Here is a 23,048-nt window from a genome sequence, read left to right as displayed (position 1 = left end):
AAGTATAGAAAATGTGTGCTTGTCATGCATATAATAGATTGAGTAATAAAATGACACATGTATCGAAAATGTTAAGAAACCAAGAAGTCATACGTGTAAGAGAAAGAAATATTATCAATAATACTTTTTTGTAGTAACGGAAACAAAATATGTGTACCTTCCGGATGTACTGCTTTCGTCATCACTTGAGTCTTCACCGTCCCCGAGTTCTTCATCAATTGGATCAGTTGGATCAAGCGTAGTCTGCAAGTAATAGCAATATCTGTTTTAGTTAGATACATATGCATTTATTTTTACTTTTTTGATACACTTACGTCGTGATCAAACATAGGATGAGGCAAACTGTATTTAGAAGATTCACTGTCAAATGAACTACTTGTAACTGACGGACCTTGAGTTGGGGTAGTGGTGTAAGAAGCACTATCTGTAGCTGTTACATAATCTTCAGTAGAAGTTGAAACTTCAGACGGCTCCACAGCCGTTGGGCAATTAGTTCCTAAAGTGTTTTGACTATTTCCTTGTTCAATTAGGTCTGAAGATTTCAATGGCAGATCGGTGTATCTTATTATCTTCTTTTGTATTACATCACACAAGTTATCTTCTTTTAGTTTAGTTTTCTTGGATAAACCTTCAAACTGCAAGACCTATGTAATTATATTAATATTTTACTAAGTGAATTGCATCCAATACAACTATTTTAAATTCAATAGAAAATAATGAATATCATAGTACATTTTCTAATTAAATATGAATAATGACCAAACATTTTCAAGTAGGTTCGCATACATCCATTTTAAAGTATTTTAGTTTTACTCAAGTCACAGTGCTTAATATATTTTAATTGACTATTAATATTAACATTGTTAAGGTTATCGACACTTAAATTATTATATTTAACAACTAATTAAATAAAACGCTGTGCAATCAAATAACTAAAATAAAAATGTTCAATATTTTGTGTGGCAAAAAACTAAAAGGATAGGTATTTAATACCTAATATACCTAATATAGGGATTTTTTAATTTGATGACATTTATAAACAACGTATTTGTTAGCTCCCAATATAAATTATTAAAATATATGAGTACCTACAATTTGTATGTTTACTTCAACTGTTTAGTCTTTACACTATAGGTTTTTTAAAAAATAGTGAATTAACGTAGTATTGTAGAGATGGGATCAACTTTTTTAACTGTATTATACAATTAATTAATTATTACATAATGTTTTACAAACATAAATAGTAAATAGTATAGAAAACCATATTATTTACAATATCCATGTATTGTATATAAATATTTTTTAATAAGCTTTTAATTAAAAATAAAATAGCTGTATACTTGCAATTTTAACCAAATTCCCATGTAAGAATCGAATAAATATGATATTATAATGTTCATAATATTATGTGGTCTTATTTGATGTTATTTGTAAACATTAAAATGTTATTCTACTATCTATTTTAAGTTTATTTTCGATTTATGCATGATACCTACAACTTTTGTTTACAAACATAAAAGCTTGAAAATGTTATGCAAGGGTTCTCATATGTTTATCCTATTTATAGCTTAATAATATAATGTGATATATTTTGAAATAAAGGTTGGCCTACTTATAAATTATCAGCTCATTGACGAGGTACACTCAGCGCCTAATATACAGCAGAGCGAGTTCCTCGATTTTTATTAACACTTATTTTGTGGTTTTCTACTTACAGTAGTTTGAGATAGATCACTTGGTTCTTGTTCATTTGAAGACGATGGCGTTTTTGCTCTACATTTACTCGGCGACTCAGATAAACACACACTACTTTTGGACTTGTAAATTCCTTCACAAAGAATGCTTTCGTTTTCATGAAAATTTTCCAAAGAGCCTTCGCCAGTCTAAAAATACATTTTAGCATTATTTTTTTTAGCTAGCAATGTAAAAGAAAGAATAACAACTATTTTTTCATACCTATGTTAATTGAGTAAATTTTAAATTAATTTTATCATATTATATTTTATGGTTCTTAAATACATATAATGTGTTTCGTGTGACAATTTATGAAAACGTCGGGGAATAATAAAATAAAACTTATTTAAAAAAATATTATATTTGTGTTTTAAATCAAATCTAATAAGTAATAACTAGCTGAAAAAGTAGTTTACATAGTTAATTTTTAATCATATTAGCTAATTAAAAGTTAAAAATCAAATATAGTAATAGTATAGTTTTTATAATGATTTTGAATATTTTATTGCTAACAACGTTTATCGAAGACAATTATTATAAATGTAATAACTTATAATTAATATCGGATAAGCGATTATTATTATTAAATTATTTGGTAGGTGTACAGTTATACTTACGCAAGAAGCAGCCACTAAATTTTTGTAGCATTGTTCACCATCAGACACTGATGCCTCTACATCCTCTCGACTCCTGCATCTTGCTATCTCGCCGATTAAAATTTCACCGTCTGATACGGTTTTATGTAAGATCGTTTTGTTTTGCTTCCGATAAGGAGGATCTTTAGGCTCAAAGTCAATTAGTATCTCATTACTGAAAGTTTCCGATGGCCTGTGATATAATATATTAATGGATGTTTAATTAGGTACTGATTAGTACATTATAATATTACATTATCTAATATTCATATGAACATTGAACATATTCTGTGTATATGCATGAAATCGGAGATTAGACATTGTTGCCTACATGCAAATTTAAAGTAGGCATAAACTTAAAAAATAATTTACCAATTTCAAAACGTTTATAATTTTATATTATGTTAAGTGGTATATAATTTGGAATAAATAATAATTGTCTATTCGATAATATGAGCGAGGATGAAGTACGAAGAAAAATCATGTCAAACATGAAGTGGTACAGAGACAATAATAAAGGCTAATGATTAAAAAGAAAGATTTGTGCCAAATGTTTAGTATTTATTTCATTATTATAACTTGTATGTGACTATATCTAATCTAACCTAATCAAATCCACAGATATATCAACTCTTGTGTTTTTGTCATACATTAGTTTATATTACGATGTGTTATTATTAATATTATGCAACAATCTATATAATAATATATCATATATTTATATGAAAACGATGTCGATAAAGGAGTTCAAAATATCGATGACCAGTGGCGGCTCGTAAGGTTCATTGAAGGTGGGGCACAAATATTTCTATCACAACTTTGAACTTACCACCAATTCCCGTTGATTTTTTTTTTATTATTTATTATTAAAATACACAATATTTAAATATTATTATACAATAAGCGTATGTGATGGAGGTGACATGGCTTGAGTCGCAGGAGATAAGAAGCCGCCCATTGGTGGCATTTAAAGTTAGAAGTTTACTTTAATGTGCTAGCAAGAGAGAGTGTGATTGAATACAAAATTAAGGGGAGGTAGAGGTATATACAGTTTTATTTAAGTAGGTCACGACACCAGGTACGTTTAAGACGCCTTCTGGGGCGTTGGTGGATAGCTCGGAAATCATTGGATTACGATGGCTGTGGAGCAATTCCCGTTGATTAATTAAACAAAATAAAATTCATTTTTTTTATAAAAAAACCTTTTAATATACGTTTTGCACAACAAATAATTATAAAAAGAAAATTATGGTTTAAAAATAAATAATAAATATAATTATGCAGTTAATCAGTAGACGATAAGACCGAAAAAATTCTGTAAATCTTAATAAAAATAGAATCCGGTCACCATCCGATTGGGCCCTGAACGCCCTATTAATTCGTGACGAAAAGTGGGGAAAATCTAGTACTGTTGATCGGGTCATCGGGGCACAACGAATTTTTGCCGTCCGACCAATGCCCGTATGGTATATGTACGTATTGTACGCAAGCATTTGATAACAAGACAGATAAAAATGTTAAGTATGTACTTTACTTGATAATTGATTTCGGTATCTCATTTTGCTGTGCATTTTTTTTCGTTACTGATTTAACTTTATGCGGCGTTGCTGGACTTGTATCTCTTGCTCCGTCTGTTTGTGTAGCTTGTACCTTTTGTGCCCTTTTTATCTTTTCTGTAACATACAAACGTACCATATGATTAATTGATTTATATCAATATTTACAATAATAACAGTTAATATTTTCGGGTTTTTAAATTAGCATGTTATCGTGTGTAAATACCTAATACAATAATTTTCGGAGATTCGACTGAGGAAACAATAGGTTCTGGAGTTTTTCTACCGTCAATTAGTCTTTCTAACGATTTGCTACTGTTGGCTGATTTTAAAGAAACATTGTCAAATGAGGTCACAGTGTGTGATCTGGCAAAGCTGACATGTCTCATTCTGAAAACATACATAGTAAAATATTAATATAAAAAGTAAACTTGTTTATACTTATCCAATATCCACATAATAAAATATAAATCTCTATAATAGCTTCAATTTCTATATAAATGTAAATATCAAATATTTTCATTGATATAGGTATTATTAAAGTTTTTGCGATATTATCTTACTTATCAAAATTATATAGTTTAAGAGTTTCATTACCTCTTTTTATAATATAAATATACGACCAAGTTTCTAATACAACAGGTGAATATTTTATAATTCATATTTATAGGTAAATAATTAAAATACAATTATGGTTAAGCTTCAAAAAACTCTGTAATGCATACATATTTATTTTATGTTAATAATTGTTTGTTTTTAATTTCAATTCGGTTGTACTTTTTTAAATATTGAATTAACAAAAAAAATTATCAGAGTGTGAAATGCGATTAAATTCTTCATTGCAGTCGGTTGAGTGTTAGCATTTATAATATTTTTGTGTCAGTATTGGCGTGTGTACTGAATGAATGAAGCATAACATATGGGCAACTTATGTATTTATAATACCTATATGTAAAATAAGTAGGTAATAACATATTAATTAATATAATACAATTATGGAAAATTCTGATCATAGATTTAAACATCATGGTTTTAAAATAATATTTTATGTACGATTTGGTAAAGATTTTGCCATAGAAAATAAAACGTGGACCCGATATATCTGGATACAAATTTTTTTTAGTAATTGAAAATTGTTTAACATCGGCCGGCGCGTTGTATAGGCAATTTTGGTACATCACCTTAAATTTGTCCTTCAAGTGATGTCTGGCACTTTTTCGATTTAGGATTAGATAATATGTTAGATGATTTGTACTTACTGTTGAACATGTTAAGAATTGTAAACTGTAGTATAATTACCTGGAAGTCGATTGCTGCGGTGGCGGTGGAGGGGGAGGTGGTGGTAAATAGTGAGGCGTACATAGATGGAATTCGGGACAATCGAATCCCGAGACCCGTCCGTGGCAAGTTGGATGACACGTCCTATGTGGACAACCCTATAAAAATGCCATATTGTTAAATATTCTATGGTATAGATTTATACTAGTTAGATTTATATTTAAGACTGTGATTCACATTATTAAAATTATACTTTAAAGTTTAAATGATACCCTTATACCTATAAATGAACAACATATCATACAAAACTGTTAACTGTTTTCTTGCAGAAATGTCATACGTCTTAACCTAATTATTATCTTTGATGTTTTTGGTTGTTTTCCATTTCACACTCTCATTTGTAGTGTGTCATGATTTTTGAACTGAGGAGAATCTATGCGATAGAAAATAAACTATACAGTAGCTTTTTTTTTGTAACTGCAACTTAACGATCAGCCCTTAACCACGTAAATGTATGATATTCTGTGCCATCGTTATATTTTTAATTTTATACATCCAACCTGAAGTATGCATATTGACATATTGTCATGTGCTCTATAATTTTTGTCTTTATCATAATCCGATTTCGCCCCACAAATAAGGCTACAATAATATTATCATGCGATTACTTCGTCTTCGGGGGGCCAACATTTGTGGCGTCTGGCGGCTGGCGATCGTTGACACGGTGGCGGTGGCGGTGCTTCGGCCAAGTCCGATTGGTGGCAGTGATGCACGGGGAATGCTTCAGGATGGCAGTGATGGTATCTCGACCACCGTGAATATGGAGCGCAGTCTGCTGGAAGTCGCTTGTACAGGTCGTGGAGGTTCTCGTCACTTGGTATTCGTCGCCGAACGCAGGCGGTCAACAGATTCGGTGAGCTCCTAGCACCACAAGAAGACGACTCCTGGAACATGTAAAAATGTAAAAAAAAACATACCTACCCAATTTATTACAATATATAGGCCTTTCTCTCAAAATTTAAAATGTGTTTTATGATCATGTTTTTTTTTGTCGCACACTAAAATATTTAGTTCACTGAACGTTAAGAAATAATAAAATCTATCGAAATTAAATTTTTTTAGTTTTTGGAATAAAATCATACACAATTATATTATACTACGAATTCCATAATCATACTAAACAAAAGACGTATTGAGAAGTTACAATAATAAATTTCCTTACTCTGTGACTGGATATGCATCCAAACAATGCTGGAGGCTGTCTAACCCTGTTTAATACTTGTAATTGCTTATCGCTTAGGCAGTACTGTTCCACAATATCTTGTTTGGAATAGAATTGTTGGCTCCGACTTTTTGGCCCTAGTTTTTTCTCGTCTGACTCCATTAAATCGGCCGAGTTCATGTTAGCCTACATTATAAATATTGAATACATTTTTATCATTGCCAATAAAAATGTCTTATGTTATTCATTCGTTCATAATAATATATACACTTGTCAATACAAATTTAAATCCTAGGAAAAAAACATTTGTTATTATACAATTTGTAGTTATTTAAAACTATGAGCTTCATAATGTAAGGTAGAATATTTTTCTATTAAATAATTTAACGTTTTATTGTTATTCATAGTAATCTGCAATAAATATAAATGAAGAAAGAATATTTTTATAAAAAACAATAAAAAATTAAATTTTTTTAGAATGAGATTATACTAAAATGTATTAACATATTGTTTTATTACATTTAATATTTGAATTTATTTATAATATAGTAGATACAAGTTGGTAGTCAATTAGGTACTCAGCCAAATTTTAAAACATAACAAACTAATATTTCCAATTAGTGATAAATAATTGTTTTTGATATGTTTTCTTTCATATAGGTAACAAAATGTGTACAAATTAAGTATGAATTATGTTTCTTAACTTCACAACCATTATTCTTTTGAAAAGGGAACTGTGAAACCATGTATCTAGCTTTATTGTTATATTTTATGTAAAATATATTTATGTTGAAATGATTGACAGTAATGAATAAATACAAATACAAAAAAAAATATGTAGATGGTTAGTCAAAACTTAATCTTCTAATAGCATTAATTTCAATTAAATGGATTTCATTTTGAATAAATAAAATGTTACCATTGATTCGATAATTTTTGTCCATAGGGTACAAAAACACCAAGTGGTGGTGAATTTAAGAAGGGGTGGGTGAAACTCAGAGCAGTTTCCATGAGGTACAGCATGATGACAGAAGTTCTGTCACAGAACTATTGGTGTGGAAGGGTTGGATTGCTGGTGTGACTACATATAGTCAGATACATATGTATAGTTGTATATGAGAAGCTTAGAGCTTAGAGTGGTAGCATAGAAGAATAAATTATCTTATAGGCGGGGGAAAGGGGTGGATGTGCACTAGATGCTACAGTAGCTAAATAAAATATAATGATGATTTTTACTTGTCTTATAGTCATTTTATTTTTTAATTTAACTGTTTGTTCTAAAAATCTATATTGTTTAGGTCATGGTAAGCCATGCTTACATGCAACTATAAAATAAACATTTAAATGATTTCTATTGAATATACCAAGATGAATTAAACTGCATTAAATCATGTATTGTTTTACATTTTTATGTAATAATTTATGTTTCAGTGTTTTATATAAATTCAAATCCTGAATTTGATATTTGAACAAGAAAAAATACCTTAATGTTTGGTTCACGAAGAAAGTTTCTAATTTACATAATATACATTTCGTTAGGTTTACTTTTAGTTGTTCATAACATAACATGTAATGCAATTATTTACATTAAAAACATTTTAAAGTTTTGATGATGTTAATACAAGCGTATGTATTTATTATAATATACAAAAGGGTTTTCTAAGAAGTTCTTAAGTAAAATAATGTGTTGATTAATTTTTAATTAATTTAATTAATTCTCCTACTTGGAATAATCATTCTTGTGGTCCTATCAAACGATTTGTTATTATTTAATTAATATTACAAGATATAATACGACGCAGTATTTTAGCTATGTCGTATGTTCAAAGATGATTATAGGTAGATTTATAAAGAAAAAATTACAGGTGAAACCAATTTCCGCTGAAACAATATTGGCCTTCATCCGTTTTCACCATAACTTGTTTTTGCCAAAAATTAAAAATGTTCTTCCCGTTTACGCCAAAAAAAGTTTGAAAAACCAAATACTATAATTTTTAAGCAATGTGTATTACGTGCCAAATAATACTACATGTATACAATAGTGCTTTCAAATTAGTGAATATAACCACTAAAACCGTGCAGCGATAGATAACCGCCAGTAATGGCGATGTAAGTAAGCAGTTTCTTTTCTACGGTTTCTTTAAAAAAAAATTATAATTATTTTAATGTACATCTATTTGATTTGTAAATATTTTTATCATTACATTTTAAAATATTTAAAATTTTTATATTTGTAAAATTTTAGATAAGCGATAAATATATTGATTTTATAATGATGTGTTTTTTTTATACAGCTTCTTTCCTGGTAAGAAAGCGAAGCTTGTTGGTGCTTTAGGGGCTTAAAAATGAAAATTTAAAATAGATTTAAAAGAGTCAGAAACAAAAAAAAAAACAAATAAGAAAAATCAGGAATTAAAAAGCTTTGGCAATTTTAAATAATTTGTATTATAAAGGTAAAGTGGTGGTACTTCATATTTTAAATTGTTTTGTTTATTATAAATCAATTGACAAGTTTTGCATAGAGAATTGAATAAATCTAAAACACTGATATTTTTTTTCTGTAGGAAAGATGTATATTCTTTTTTATTGCGCTGATTGAGGATTTAAAAAAAAAGCACTTTATTGGGTAAAAACAAAAAGGGGTGATTGTAGGTGATATGATTTCGCATTCAAGGAAGGGAACAATATGAACAGCTTTCATTTACACTTAAGTGTATTCTCTAATAGGAAATTGGCACTTCATAATTTTTCTTTTCTTTTGAACTATGACATTATTATCAAAATATCACGTCGATGAAAAACATTTAATTCTAGGTTAGGTTAGTATTAATTATTGACAAACTTTTTATTAATTAAAATTGTCTTTTTCAATGTTATAGCAGTTTTTTGATTGTTATATATGAATATTTTTGATAACACGTAGCACAATGATTTGTATATAGTATAATATTTATGTAAACAATTTTAACGAAATAACTATTAATTCTGGTATTCATCTAAAATCAGTAAATAAACAAAAATTAAAAAATTATATTTTAATTATATAATATATTTGAAAATGTTTTTTTTTTAAAATTGAATAGACATCCTTTAAATAAGAATATTTTATAATGCTTAATTTGTAATCATTCAAAAGTACCAACTAGATGCAATTTGGTATCAGAAATCACCCTCAAAGTCGATCAAATCGAAGCATTTTTCTACAATACCAATATTGTGATTCAGACACAAAAAACCGTTCAGAATCAAAAAAGGATTATAGTTTGTTGCAAAAAGTTTCTTTAGTGGGAGATTGTTTACTTGTTTACTAATTGCTTACTCATGTGTATCATATACAATATACATATTACATCAATGCGATAGGTTTTAACGATACTGCCGTATTCCAGGGTTATCTGAACATTCTGAACACAGCAAAATGATCTGTGGGCCTTATTAACCATTTTAATATCACATTAATTATTCTGCGGACGAAAATCATGTCAATACGTATTGTAATAAATATCAGCCATTGAATCCACCTTTTGCTAATGTATATGAACAATCACATGTGGTCATCGTACGAGGAAACATAAAAATGTATACACGCATTATCATACATTATATACTAGTACAGGAGCATACATGTACGAGTATATTATATTCATACAATAAATAGTAGTAGAATAAACGGCTTGTATTTCAACAAGCAATAAGGGTACTAAATAGAAGTTGCAGTGATCGATAAATTAACGAAAGACTAGAAAACCACCCCACCCCCCGACTCGTTGAATTACTTGTAAAAACTAAAAATGCATTACCATCATCGTGTTCTTATCTTTCTCTCACTTAACATTCTTAATTTCATATACCTTTTCATATAGGTACTACCCACTTGAGAAACACGGAATCGGTTTTCGGGTGAAAACAATGTGTACGAATCCACCAAAAGGTCCACCAAAAATGTGGACAGAATTTTAATCTCTTTGAACAAACAATTGTTGCGTTTTGTTTGACGGAACACTTAATTCAGAACTGTATTCCTCCTGCTCAAATATTTTTTTTTATAAATTAGAAAATATATTCATCGCAAAATATATTTAAGACAAAGAAGCACACGATTCAAGTCAAGATAAACAGCTGAAAAGGTATTGTCAGTGAAATGGTACACAAATAAAACATTGAACGACTGCCAAATTTGAGCTTATAGTTTATAAATAATAATTTATGTTGTAAAAACCTACCACATTAATTTTATTATTATTATTTTTTATTTCAATGCATTTTGACTTTTTTGATATCAGGTCAAAATATTTTATACTTACCTATATTTTATTTTTAGTATTTTAGAGAATATCTATTATTCTAAACACAGTGCGTGTAAAATGTGGAAAGAAACAAGAAACTGTGGAAGGAAACTGGTGTTGGTTAAAACTGTAGTTGTAAGAGTTAATATTAACATACATTTATTATTATAATGGAAGTTCATTGGAGCCAATTCTTAATTTACCTATTGGCTAAAATATGGCCGCTGTATTCTATCCGAGAGAAAATTCGGTGAATGGGAACCAACTTGAAACCTGGAGGCGTCAATTGGCTTTACCTATTTCCTAATCTTTTCTTAAATTTAATTTTAGAACAATCTTTTGAATGTTTCTTTCGATTCTAAGTAAAAATTACAAGTTCCCATCTAATTATTATCCAGTTTTTATCCAGAAAATGATAAATATTAATATTTGCATGGTTGTAGTATTTATCAGTTTAAATTTTACAATTATAATAGTAACGGTTTAATTTCAATACTGCACAAATATAATATATGCTTATAATATCTATATGGGTATATATATACCTATTTGTGTAGCATGTAGTGTATAGGTACTGTGTAGTATGAACTTAATTTTGGCAAACTTATTTTTACACATTTGTTTAAATAGGGGCAATACTTTTAGATTTTGTATGCCTAATTATAAGTTTAGCATCCAACATTAAACAACACGGTATTTTAGCCTGCCTATACATCAAACCTTTTTTAAGTAAATTTAAATTTAATATTTTTCTAGAAGACTAAATTAGTAGGTAAACTTTAATAAGTGTCAAGTTTAAATGTGTACTTCGCTTAGAGATATTGTGTAAGAAAATAAAACAATTCGTTTAATTATAGGAGTGTTTTATTAATAATTATCATTGGACATTTATGTGGGACGTGAATCATCATTTTTTTTTCTCGTCAGGGGTATTATTAACGTGTATTGTTGCATGTTCATGGGTATCAAATAACCGAATAAAAGGCTAATAAAAGTAATTTTATTTTCTAAAGATAGACAAGAGATCGGAACAAACAGCTTTGTTGTACCTAATCTGTTTTTTTCTTCGGAACAAAACGTTTATATTATATACCCTCTATGTATATAATATATTTATTAAAATATGAACTCAAACTCGTGTAAAAGTTGCCTGTACAATTTATAATATAATAAACACAGCCGTATATTATGTACCCAAGCAGATGAATTCAAAACGGCGTTAACGTTTATTCCGATCGGACGATAAAAGCACAAAACAGTTTTTCAGGTAGTCGTTTTCCTCCTAGGCGCGAAAAAAGTTTTTTCGTTATTTTCACCCTGTTCTTTTTTTTTTCCACTCCCTTCGGCAAATTTTATCGCGATGACACACGGACGCGTTGGCGGAGAAGAGCTGCGGACGCATTACCGGAATGATGGGTGCAGGATAAGGATCGATGGACGAGTGCGAAAGGAGGTGCAGTATATATATATATATATTATATTATATTATACAATAATAGTGTGCCCACGCGCTCAAAACTAATCCACTCAAATCGGTCAGACGGGAGAATGGCACGGCCACGACCGATTTAAACCGTCGTCCAACTGCAATATTATTGTTTATTACCTGTGTTGTCGCATGATTAGTCTTCCCTTTGGTACTGCCAGTATCCGGTGCCGCTGCCGCCGGCGTGATGAATATCCGTTGAGACGCACGATTGAATTGCCCTGTAAACACGAATGCGGCGTTGTATACAGTATTGTGTTAGAACATCAGTGCAACGATAATAATATTATTGTCGTATGATTACTATACGATGGCTATTGGCTATACGCGATGAGTTTCGTGTCCAATATTCGACTATACCTCTAATAATACTGCAGGGCGATAAAAATAGAATAGTACCTATAGTTGATTGGTTATGTTTATTATATATTTTAAGGTTTTATGTTTATTATATATTTTAAAGTTTTAATCCTACAGCGGAGTGGTTGGCACGAAGGGACATCCTGAAATATGTTTGTCCTCTACTGCGTCCACTATTCTCTCATCTAAACTTTTAATTCCTATTTCAACAACCATACAAACATAGGTATACCTATTACATTGCTGGCTCTATATATGTATTTGTATGCGGAACGATGAGTGTATTGATTTTACAATGATGTGTGTGTTTTTTTTTTTTGAAAAATGTTTGCAGTGTACTTATACACACCTAGTTAAAATATTTAAAGAGTAAGAATAGAAAATTCCTAGTTTTTTTTCCCCTAAAAATGTGATAAATGTTCAATTTGTATAGCCAAATCTTGAAAACCTAATACAAGGTTCCTTATAAGTAAATAATACTGGAACCAAAAAATCTAAAAAATATATGAACACAATTTTTTTTATAGACATTTTGTTCAAATTTGGACAAAATTAGATAATATTTAAACGAAAAACAACGCTTTTAGTTATTTTTTTGTAATTCAAAATTGTGTTTCGTCGCTTCGTGTGGATTTGGAACGTTTACGTTTATTACTATATTTTATATATAAAATTACTTGACAAATCATTTAGATGCTAGGTACATCATATGATATTGCCTATGCTATTTACCACGAACCTATTCACTCCGTTCTACGGTAAGTAGGTACTAACTTAAAAGTTAATAACTTTATAATATATAATATAAATATATAGTATTATAAAAATAATTCAAACAATATTTTCGTCTAAAATTGTTTTAATGTTACTAATAGTAAAATTAATTACTTTGATAGCAATAAAAATATATCATAAAATATAGATAGTAATATATCAGCTGACAGACCGGATCGTTTTTTTGTATGAAATGATTTATCATTAAAATATTAAATTTAAATTTAACACATACATTACAGTGACTTACTCAACGACGTGGTACACTCGACACCTACTGTATAGCAGAGCCGGTCATCTAAACTTCCCCCTTTTTAAAATTGATTTTAAATTAAATATTAATGTGGAAACGTAAATAATGACATCAATCAATTATTCTTTGTAATAAAATACTATATCATGTTCAAATAAATAAAAAAATGTATATTATTTTATTTTTTTAGTTTGAACTTGTGATATTATATTGATTAAAAAATTGAATGGACTCTAATGATTTTTCTGCAAAGAGTCATTTAAAATACAGAATTAAACTGAAAAATAACAATAGTATCTATGATTAAAAATGATAGTTATTTTAACGGTTCATAGACCTCTATAACTAAAATGTTATGAAAAAATAAAATTTTGTAGATAATTATAAAATGTATAAAAAAAAAATGGAATAACCCTATGTCGCTCAAAAGAAGAGAGGAAGCCGTACTAAATCGCCTCAGAATAGGCCATACGCATCACACACATGGCCACCTCACGAAAAAAGAGCCACCAAAAATATGCCTTACATGCGGAATTACAACTACTATCAAACATATTATCACCGAATGCAGAGGCACAAAAGAGGCACGACAAAAATTCAACATACCGGAACACCTTCACGACGCACTGGGCCCTGACGAAAAATCCATCCAAACTATAATTTTATTTTTGAAAGATACTGAACTGTACAATATAATTTAAGTTATAATTATATGTAAAAACAAGCCAATGGTCACGTTATCGAGGCTTTCCTTCTTAATAAAAAAAACAAAATGTATAAAATATTAATAATATTTATGCGATTATTAATTTTTTTGTGTGTTTTATAAAATTATAGATAAGAGCCTGAAAACCAAAAAAAAATAATATACATACTTAATAATACCGATTACAATACTTTGAATCTATATTAAAATATTTTTGAATTTTTTCACACTGTCGAGTTTAAATATATTTTAAATTTTGAGCGAATAAGGAATATATTGGTTTCACATCATAAATATTTTTTTACATTTTGTTGGTTTCTTCTGATATTAATTTCGTGATTAATTTCTACAGATTGGAACTATTGTATTTTTTTAAAAACTTTTAAGGTATATTTTTTGATACTCAAATAGTTATTTAGTTTTCTCCTTTATTGTAAGGAAAACCTACAAAAAAATTGAGATTGAAGGATGAATTTTAAAATAGTATTTCAGAGAATTTACTGACAAAATAAAAAATAACCCTCTTAAGGACCAACTATTGACTCGATTTTAAATATATAGATAGATAGGTAACAGATATACACGGAACTTTTGCTCAGTTTTTATTGCTTGGAAAAGCATCCATAGAAAAAAAGGAAAGCTACATAATTGTTAAATCAATACAATCCTCGCTTCTCCTAGAATCTAGAATTGAAAACTCGGGAGTTATTCTGATTTTAAAATAACTATCAAGCAAGTATAAAACTAAATTCTATCCAGGATCACAGGTTGAAATAATGATATAAGTAGGTAGGTAAATATTGGATTGATTCTAATTTTGGATTCAATACTAATTTTAATTCGAATAAAACAAAAACAAACCATTTCCATTTTTAAATTAATATATTTTAATACACACGTTTTACTGTAAATAGTCAGTTAATTAAAATACTTCGTGGCAATTTGATATTACTTTTTCCATTTAACCATTATTGTCAAATTAATTATTTCGATGATTTTCATATTTATTTTGTCACATTTTCAATTGTAAATTTGTAAAAGGCAATCATTTACGATTTATTTGTATGATAACTCAATCTATAATTAATGTATTATGATCAAGATAGTTGTACATTCTTAAGGTTTCAAGAATTAAACTTCTGAGACAAAAAACAAATAATTTTGAAAATCTAATCTTAGTTTCCATGCAGAATCTAAAATTGCGATTTGAACAAAAATAAACTGTATTTAAGATATATAAAATTCTCATTACATCAGCTCGACATGCCTAGAATATAAACAAAAAATGTGCTGAGTATTTTAATTAAATATAAGGGTATGGTTAGTGCCTAAAAGTGACTTTTTTTCATTGACATACGGCGCCTACCCTCCATCTCTGGTAAAGGTCCTTCCATGTATCGATCCTTTTTGCTTTCATTTCCATACGAACCCAAATTAACCCGTTGTTTTGTGGTGAATTCCCGTATAATGACATATACACCACACCACCAGCCTATACAAACCCACGGTCACGATTCTGGGCTGAAATTGATATCCCAACGCTCGTTTTTCAACCGCCGCAGCTGGTCACCACGGCGTCGGCGCGTCGGAAGAATTAATTAACGAGTTAGATCAGTAGCTGACACAAGTGCAGTGATGAAATAATGAGAAATCTGTGTGATTATAACGAGCGAATATTAACGAAATTAAAACTATTTATGAACATGCCAAAATTGTTCTTGTACGAACTGCGTATAGTCGATGATGCAATACCCATTTTACTTTCAATTATATAATCGTTTTATAACTTTGTAATTAAATTTGAATTTTTGATTTTGTAAATGGCCCAAAGTACAATCTTAAATATATGTTTGAAGTGTTGAATTATTTATTCAAAATGTAAAAATGTAATTATTTAAAAAAAAAAATAGTTTCAGCTTATGACTATACTAATTCTATTCAAATTAAATAAACCATTAAAGATTTATATTAAATAGATTTTGGACCTATATATAGGCGTATGGATTTATATCTGTAGGCGCCTATAACTGAAGATAATATTATTATTACCATTGTTGGGTATAGCATAGACTGTTATAGATGATAATGATAATGGTAAGGTATAACGTTAAGCCACCCTAATCAGTGATCACTAATAATACTTCCAAATTATGCTCAATTTTCTATTAAATTAAAATAAAAGCCTCATTATGAAATACAAACGTGAGCCCTAATAAATGCCACATAATATCTATATTTATAACTTAATTTATATTTATATCATACTCATCAGTTATGATCGTCTCTTAATAGCATCTATGTAGTATTATTATCATTGTTTGTGTATAGTAAAATAATATTAAAGAATGTTTTCTGTTACAATCCACTTGTACTTAGTACACTGATTTTACTCGGAAAGATAACGATGTATCAAAATCAATAGTATTATAATATTAGGTTTATCAGAAATATTTTATTTTCATAACACATATTGTATTAGACGTAATATAGACTACTGATATTTATTAGTTAAAAAAAGAAGCACCCTACAAAGTTATACAATTTACTGGATTCTGAGCCTGACTTAAGGATTTCATTTAAATAAAAGTACATATTATATAAATAATTGTATGATGAACATTCATACATTTTTACCTATGTACCACGCATAGGCGTTGTCACGAATTTTATCAGGGGGGTGCATTATGCATGTATATAAGTGTATGCTGATTTCTAAATAATGCTCGTATATATAATAATAATAATAGTAATAATAATAGTAATAATTATAATAGTTAAATACGGAAAAATATTTTTTCAAATTCTATAACGATATAAAGTTACTTAAGTTTTTTTTTTCAACGGCTATACAATTTAACGCGGACTAGTGGCTACGATTAAAAAATCGGAAATTCAATTGATGTAGATAAAAATGTAGATTATGCAAAATAAAACAGTTTCAATACCATTCAATTTTTTTAATTTAATTTAATTTTTAAATGTTTTCTTTTTTGAAAAGCTAGGGGGGTGCAAGTGCTCCCCCTTGCACCCGTTTCGCGGTGCTTGTGGCATCATGCATGGTAATTATATTTTAAAAAAATTTGTAGGCACACTAGATGTCTAGTATAAGTTAATAATTAATACGTATGTATATGAAAGTGCCTTTAGAAATTATACTTATTATTATTATTTTAGTATTATAATAACTATATTATAAATTATTGAGCGTTAATTTAATGCTCTAATCATCTTTGTATTTCTTTTTATATTTTATTGTATTTAATTTTTTAATTTTATTGTATTTACCTATATACAGCGATCAGGTTCTTAAGAATTTCCTGACAAAAGAATTTGTTCGTGTTCTATTTCTAGCGATTGCCGGTCGATCAATAGTGATGCGAATATGCGATTAAGATTTTTAAAACACTGAAATCTACTTAAGAACGACTTTCCCACATTTGCAGTTATATCCACTTAAGTAATTCAAATGCTTTAAAAAATTATAAATCTCAAGATTCAACTAACTGGAAACTTAAAGAAAAAAATGACAATTGTGGGGAATTCGTCTTGAAGCAGATTTCCCGTTGAATTGAAATATGTTTTCAACATTTTTATCAAATCGCTCGATCGATCGTGCAAATAGAAAATATACAGAATACGACAAATCTCTTATATTATGTTTCATGTGAGGACTATCAGAGCAAACAGATCTTTGTATCAAATGTCGTAATGTAAAATGTCGTAGGCTTATATTGGTTGAGAAATTAAAAAGTTTTTTTTGACGTATTTGACAGAAATCTGGGATTAGTTAAAAAATTAAAAATACGACAAGTCAAATAATCGGCATGTAACCACATGGTATACGAAGAAACTGTGTTGATACAATATTTATTAGTGCTTACTAGCTGCTTACAACAGTTCACATATAATAATAATAATAAATACTGTCGTTTCTGAAAATAATTTATTCAATATTTCACAGTGTATTCGTGTAGCTAATTAATTTCGAACATTTCTATTGATAACATAACGAATTAACACTACGTGGCAAGTACATGGACGATACCAGTGCAAGTCATTACCATGGTTTCTGTGTACGACTGTACGTGTAGAGAATGGATTGGGGAATTAGGTGTGTGTGAACACAAGTCACCGGTGACATAAAATACGAGTTCTCTGTACCTAAGATTTTATACCTATACACAAAAGTCCGATAAAATTATAAGCACTTAAAGTTTCCCTGTACACTTCAGTTTTGGAGGAGGTTTGAATTTGTTATTCTGTTTTTACTTTAAACCGACATATAGGTAGGTACATTAATTGTAACGGCGTAGAAGACTTATTAAAATGTATTCTACACCAACATTATTATAAAACTAAAGTATACAAGAACATAATGACAACACTAAACCGGTATTTTTAACAAGCAAAGGATAAAATTCATTTATAAAATATTGTTGATAATAATATGTGAATTCATCAAAATAGAGATGTATTCAATACCAGTTTCAATACGGAGTACGGCGAGTACCGTAACTAATTTATAATATTATTATACCCAGATACTAAATTCTTTTAAATATTTCTTTAAAACTTTACTGAAAATACATTTTATAACTATAAAATGTAACAAACAACACAAGTATAAAAAATTGGATGTTATACCTGGTATACTAGTTTATAGGTACATAATAATAACGTAGACTATTGGTTTATAAAAATTATATAAATTTAATATTTAATTTTTTTAAATCTAAATTGTTTGGCTAAAATAATGCCTAAGGACATGTTTATATTTTTTAGTATTTTACCATATTGCAATTAAATTGAGTTATATAATACCATTTATGAAGGCGAAATATTTCAAACCCATGTAATACATAATTTCTTAACTTTAATCCAACTTTCTATTAAATGTCCTCAGAAGACAACTTGAAGGGCTATATTGTTGTAATCTATTTTAATTACTGAATAATGTTTTGTAATTTAAATTAATGCGATGGTGTCACCATTATAGAAGACTCTTTTTCATTTAAATTCATAAATATTCTATTATTGTTTAGGATTTTATTTAATGTTGCATACCTAATATCTACCTATATTTATACATTCATTATGATGGTATAATATGTTAAAAACGTGCTTATCAAAAATATTTGATACATTTTTAATATCTTATAATTTAATAAATAATTTAAGTTTATCAAACATTTTGGCGATAAATTAAAATATTAAGATGTTACATTTTAGCATTCAACGAGTTCTTTACATCTGAAACTGTTATAATTTATTTTTGGATTTCCCTAGTGTATTGTAAAAACTTTTATTGGATTTATGAAAATATGCGAATTTCAGTATTTACAATCCCTTCTTCATTTTATTAAACTTTCTTCATAAGTCGCATATTGAATAATATTTATCAAAATGACAAAATAAAAATAAAACACTTATTACTATTGGAATAGCTAATATTAATTTACTGGACAAATATTTTAGATTCTGAACAAAGTAAAGATGTTGATTTAACAATGTAGTGTTTCTTCTTCGTACCTTATATAATTTTATATTATTAATAATGGACGATTCTAAATAATATATTTTACAGTCATGTCTATAGATCAATTGTAAATGTAAGTAACAAAACTACTAACTTTACTAACAAAACAATAAAATTAAAATTAAAAAATTCCGGCATGAGATATTAATATATTCTGTAATAGTACAGGATAATATAAACGCTTTTAAGACTTGACAACTAACATAGTCTTATAAATGAAGTAGGTAATTATTATACCATGTTGGATATTATTGGATAAAAATAAAGTTTGTAAATTTTGTATAAATTTTAGTTTTAAAAAAAATTGTAATTTAAAATAAGATACGAGGTGATCTATTGAACGTTATACAACACTCATTATTTTATAAAAGAAAAACGTTTTAATAAATATTTATGCTTTATTTTAAGTCATTACAAAGCAAAAATTTTGGAAAAAAAGTATAATTTTAAAGTTTTTTTTTATTATATAAGTTTTATATTGTTTGGAATATTTCAATCTACAAAAATCAAATTTCAAACAATTATTTGTTATAAATATTTAAATTTTTTTTTTTTCGGGAGGGGGAGGTCCATTGTAACGCTCAATTTGCTTATCAAAACATTAAATATTTAAACTAATAGGTTACTTAATCATCCAAAATTCGATTTTTACTTATTGAAAAACTCCAAAATGTATTTTTATTTGCTTTGGAATAAGGAAAATATTTAAAATGATAACGATAAAAACTATAATTTTTAGAGAAAATGTTGTTATTTATAGCGACTTAAAATTATTCAAGAAAAATAATGACTGTTTCTTAAATGGACCACCCGATATATATCATAATTTTAACTTTGAGATTTTCGATAATATTTAAATCATAAAAAGACATTATTAAAACATCAATATAATTTCTAATTTCTGCTTCTTTTCGAAATATCAAATCCATAAAAATATAATGGTATTTACTATAATAATGCAATATGTATTTAATATATTAATTTGTTTTTATTTATTATCATGTAAAATTTTAATAATAATTAAATACTCTTGATACTGGGGAAAATAATAAGTAATAACTATAAGTACACGACAAATTGAAATATGTAAGGTTAACCTATATGCAGAGTTAGTAATTTAAATATACTATAATTAAATCATTAAATTAATTATACCAACATTTTGAGTAATTTGTAATTAAAGTTAACTAGACTTTTGCTGAGTTAAATTGTTTCGCAAAATAACTTAATAAAAAATTTGACAAGCTTTCAGCAACACACACATTCAGCATGGATTTTTTTAAATAAATAAATATAATAGATATATTTGTTAGCTTCTAATTTTGATTTTTTAACACTAGCGTTTGTTTATGTTTAAAATAATTTCATATTTATATTAATCAGCCTCACGTAGCAAGTTAAGTGTAATTTTTTTTTAATAAATAAATGTACCCATTAAATGGGTATAATTTAGTCGAAGGAATGAATGATATTATGTATATCGTTTTCTGGAGCTAAGTAATTAAACGATTATATTTTGATAATAGTTGTTAAAAAAATATTTACGACATTTTCTTCAAGTATAATTTAGTTACCAACACACTTCCTTGTTAGGTATTAATAAGTTACAACTGAATATCTTTATCTAGATTTGGAATAAATTCCAATTTCTTTGCATGGGTGGGAATGGCTGACGAATGTATGTAAATATAATATTTTTTTTTATCGACTTGGTTAACAATATTTCAAAATAAATTTCCTATAGCATGTGTATTTTGTTTAGTAATTAAACGTAATAATTACAATAAAAATAATATGCTAGTATACGCTTATTAATATAGTATTTTTATACCAAATAATAAGTTTTTATATAAAAAATAACCATAAAATTAAATTGTTATGCATTTTAATATAACTCTCTAGTCCAAAATTATATCTATATTTTTCAAATATATTTATTTCGTAATTTCCATCCGAAACCTTATTATTATATTTCATAAACATAGTTTTTAATATAAGATATATAATTTTTAGTGCCTACCAAATTCATTCATAAATTATTAAATTTTTAAGCATTACTAAAAATTCTTTATTGTTTGTTTTTGTACATAAGTCATTATTTCATATTTTCCCAAAGAATATTTTATTATTGAAAATTTTATAATATTCATTTCATTGCAGTTGATGACTTTATGATTTAATTTTAATACAAGAAAAAAGTGCTCAAAAAGTTTCAAGTATCTCCCTTGTACATTTTTTAAAATCAAAAGTCAATTTTATGTTGATGTTTGAGGAGTTAATTTTTCATTACTTTCTTTGGACGTAAATAAATATTCCAATAATATTATAGAAAATTCTTTTTTAAGAAATAAAATACAGTAGTATCAATAAGTCGTTATAAACTAAGCATCACATGTAGGTAATTATTTTTTCCTCGACACCATAATAATAAAAAAAAAAAGGTAATTATCTTTTTGAATACAATTATTTATCATTGTTTTTAGATTTAATTTAATAATGTACTAAATACTCACTATAACAATAAGTGGATTGGATTGTGTATATTGTCTATGGGGTTTTTTATTTAACAGTTTTGTTTTTATAAATGGTAAAAGAAAATTATAATTTTGACACTTCATAAATGTTTATTAAAGATTTCAAATGCTTATTAAATATTTGTCTAGTAATTAAAAAGTTAATTGAAATAATTTAAGACACATATTATGATATATTATGTAGTTAAGATTTATTACAAATATTCTATAATGGTTTAAATACTTTATGATTGTAATGGCTAATTATACCCTAACTTAGTAGTACAACAAAATATTATTGTTTCAAAATGAAGGTTGGTTATGATTCAAACATCACTTTGTTTTTACTTTTTATTTATTAGCTATATACCTATTTAATTACCAAATGCATAATAATGAATAACGAACCATATAATTAGCTAAGAACATAGTAGGTAATAAAAATAAATACATTTTAGGGTGTATAGTACCTATGCTATATTTTATTTTCTTACAAATACCATTAGCATTGAATATTTGCCTATTTATGAGTATTATTATCATCCATTGGTTGACATTTGACCATAAAAATCGTCTTAATTGAAAACTCAAAATGACGTAAATATTGCATTTCTTATCACATGACTAAGTTCGGAATCGGCGTTTGAGTTTCTTCTCTTTTATTTGAAATTTGAATGAAAGTGTTATTAAGGAAAAACAGGTATTTTGT

At 27.5% G+C, this 23,048-nt stretch overlaps 1 protein-coding gene across 3 annotated transcripts in view; it reads right to left on the bottom strand.

The window, feature by feature from the left end:
- Positions 1-23,048, bottom strand: part of LOC111033576 — a 165,613-nt gene that overhangs the window by 7,373 nt on the left and 135,192 nt on the right. For all 3 annotated transcript variants that reach the window (XM_022314373.1, XM_022314372.1, XM_022314371.1), the window contains 10 exons: positions 12,318-12,418; positions 6,426-6,611; positions 5,872-6,147; positions 5,225-5,361; positions 4,152-4,315; positions 3,904-4,042; positions 2,352-2,562; positions 1,716-1,883; positions 315-644; positions 158-243 (listed from right to left, as the gene is read on the bottom strand). In XM_022314373.1, the coding sequence (XP_022170065.1) occupies positions 158-243; positions 315-644; positions 1,716-1,883; positions 2,352-2,562; positions 3,904-4,042; positions 4,152-4,315; positions 5,225-5,361; positions 5,872-6,147; positions 6,426-6,611; positions 12,318-12,418 (1,798 nt within the window). The remainder of the gene's footprint in view (positions 1-157; positions 244-314; positions 645-1,715; positions 1,884-2,351; positions 2,563-3,903; positions 4,043-4,151; positions 4,316-5,224; positions 5,362-5,871; positions 6,148-6,425; positions 6,612-12,317; positions 12,419-23,048) is intronic.

The sequence above is a fragment of the Myzus persicae genome, unplaced genomic scaffold (genome assembly GCF_001856785.1).
Source record: "Myzus persicae strain clone G006 unplaced genomic scaffold, MPER_G0061.0, whole genome shotgun sequence".
In the NCBI taxonomy this organism is placed as follows: Eukaryota; Metazoa; Arthropoda; class Insecta; order Hemiptera; family Aphididae; genus Myzus; species Myzus persicae.
The sequence above is the reverse complement of the archived record's forward strand: the minus strand, read 5'-3'. Positions and strand labels throughout refer to the sequence as shown.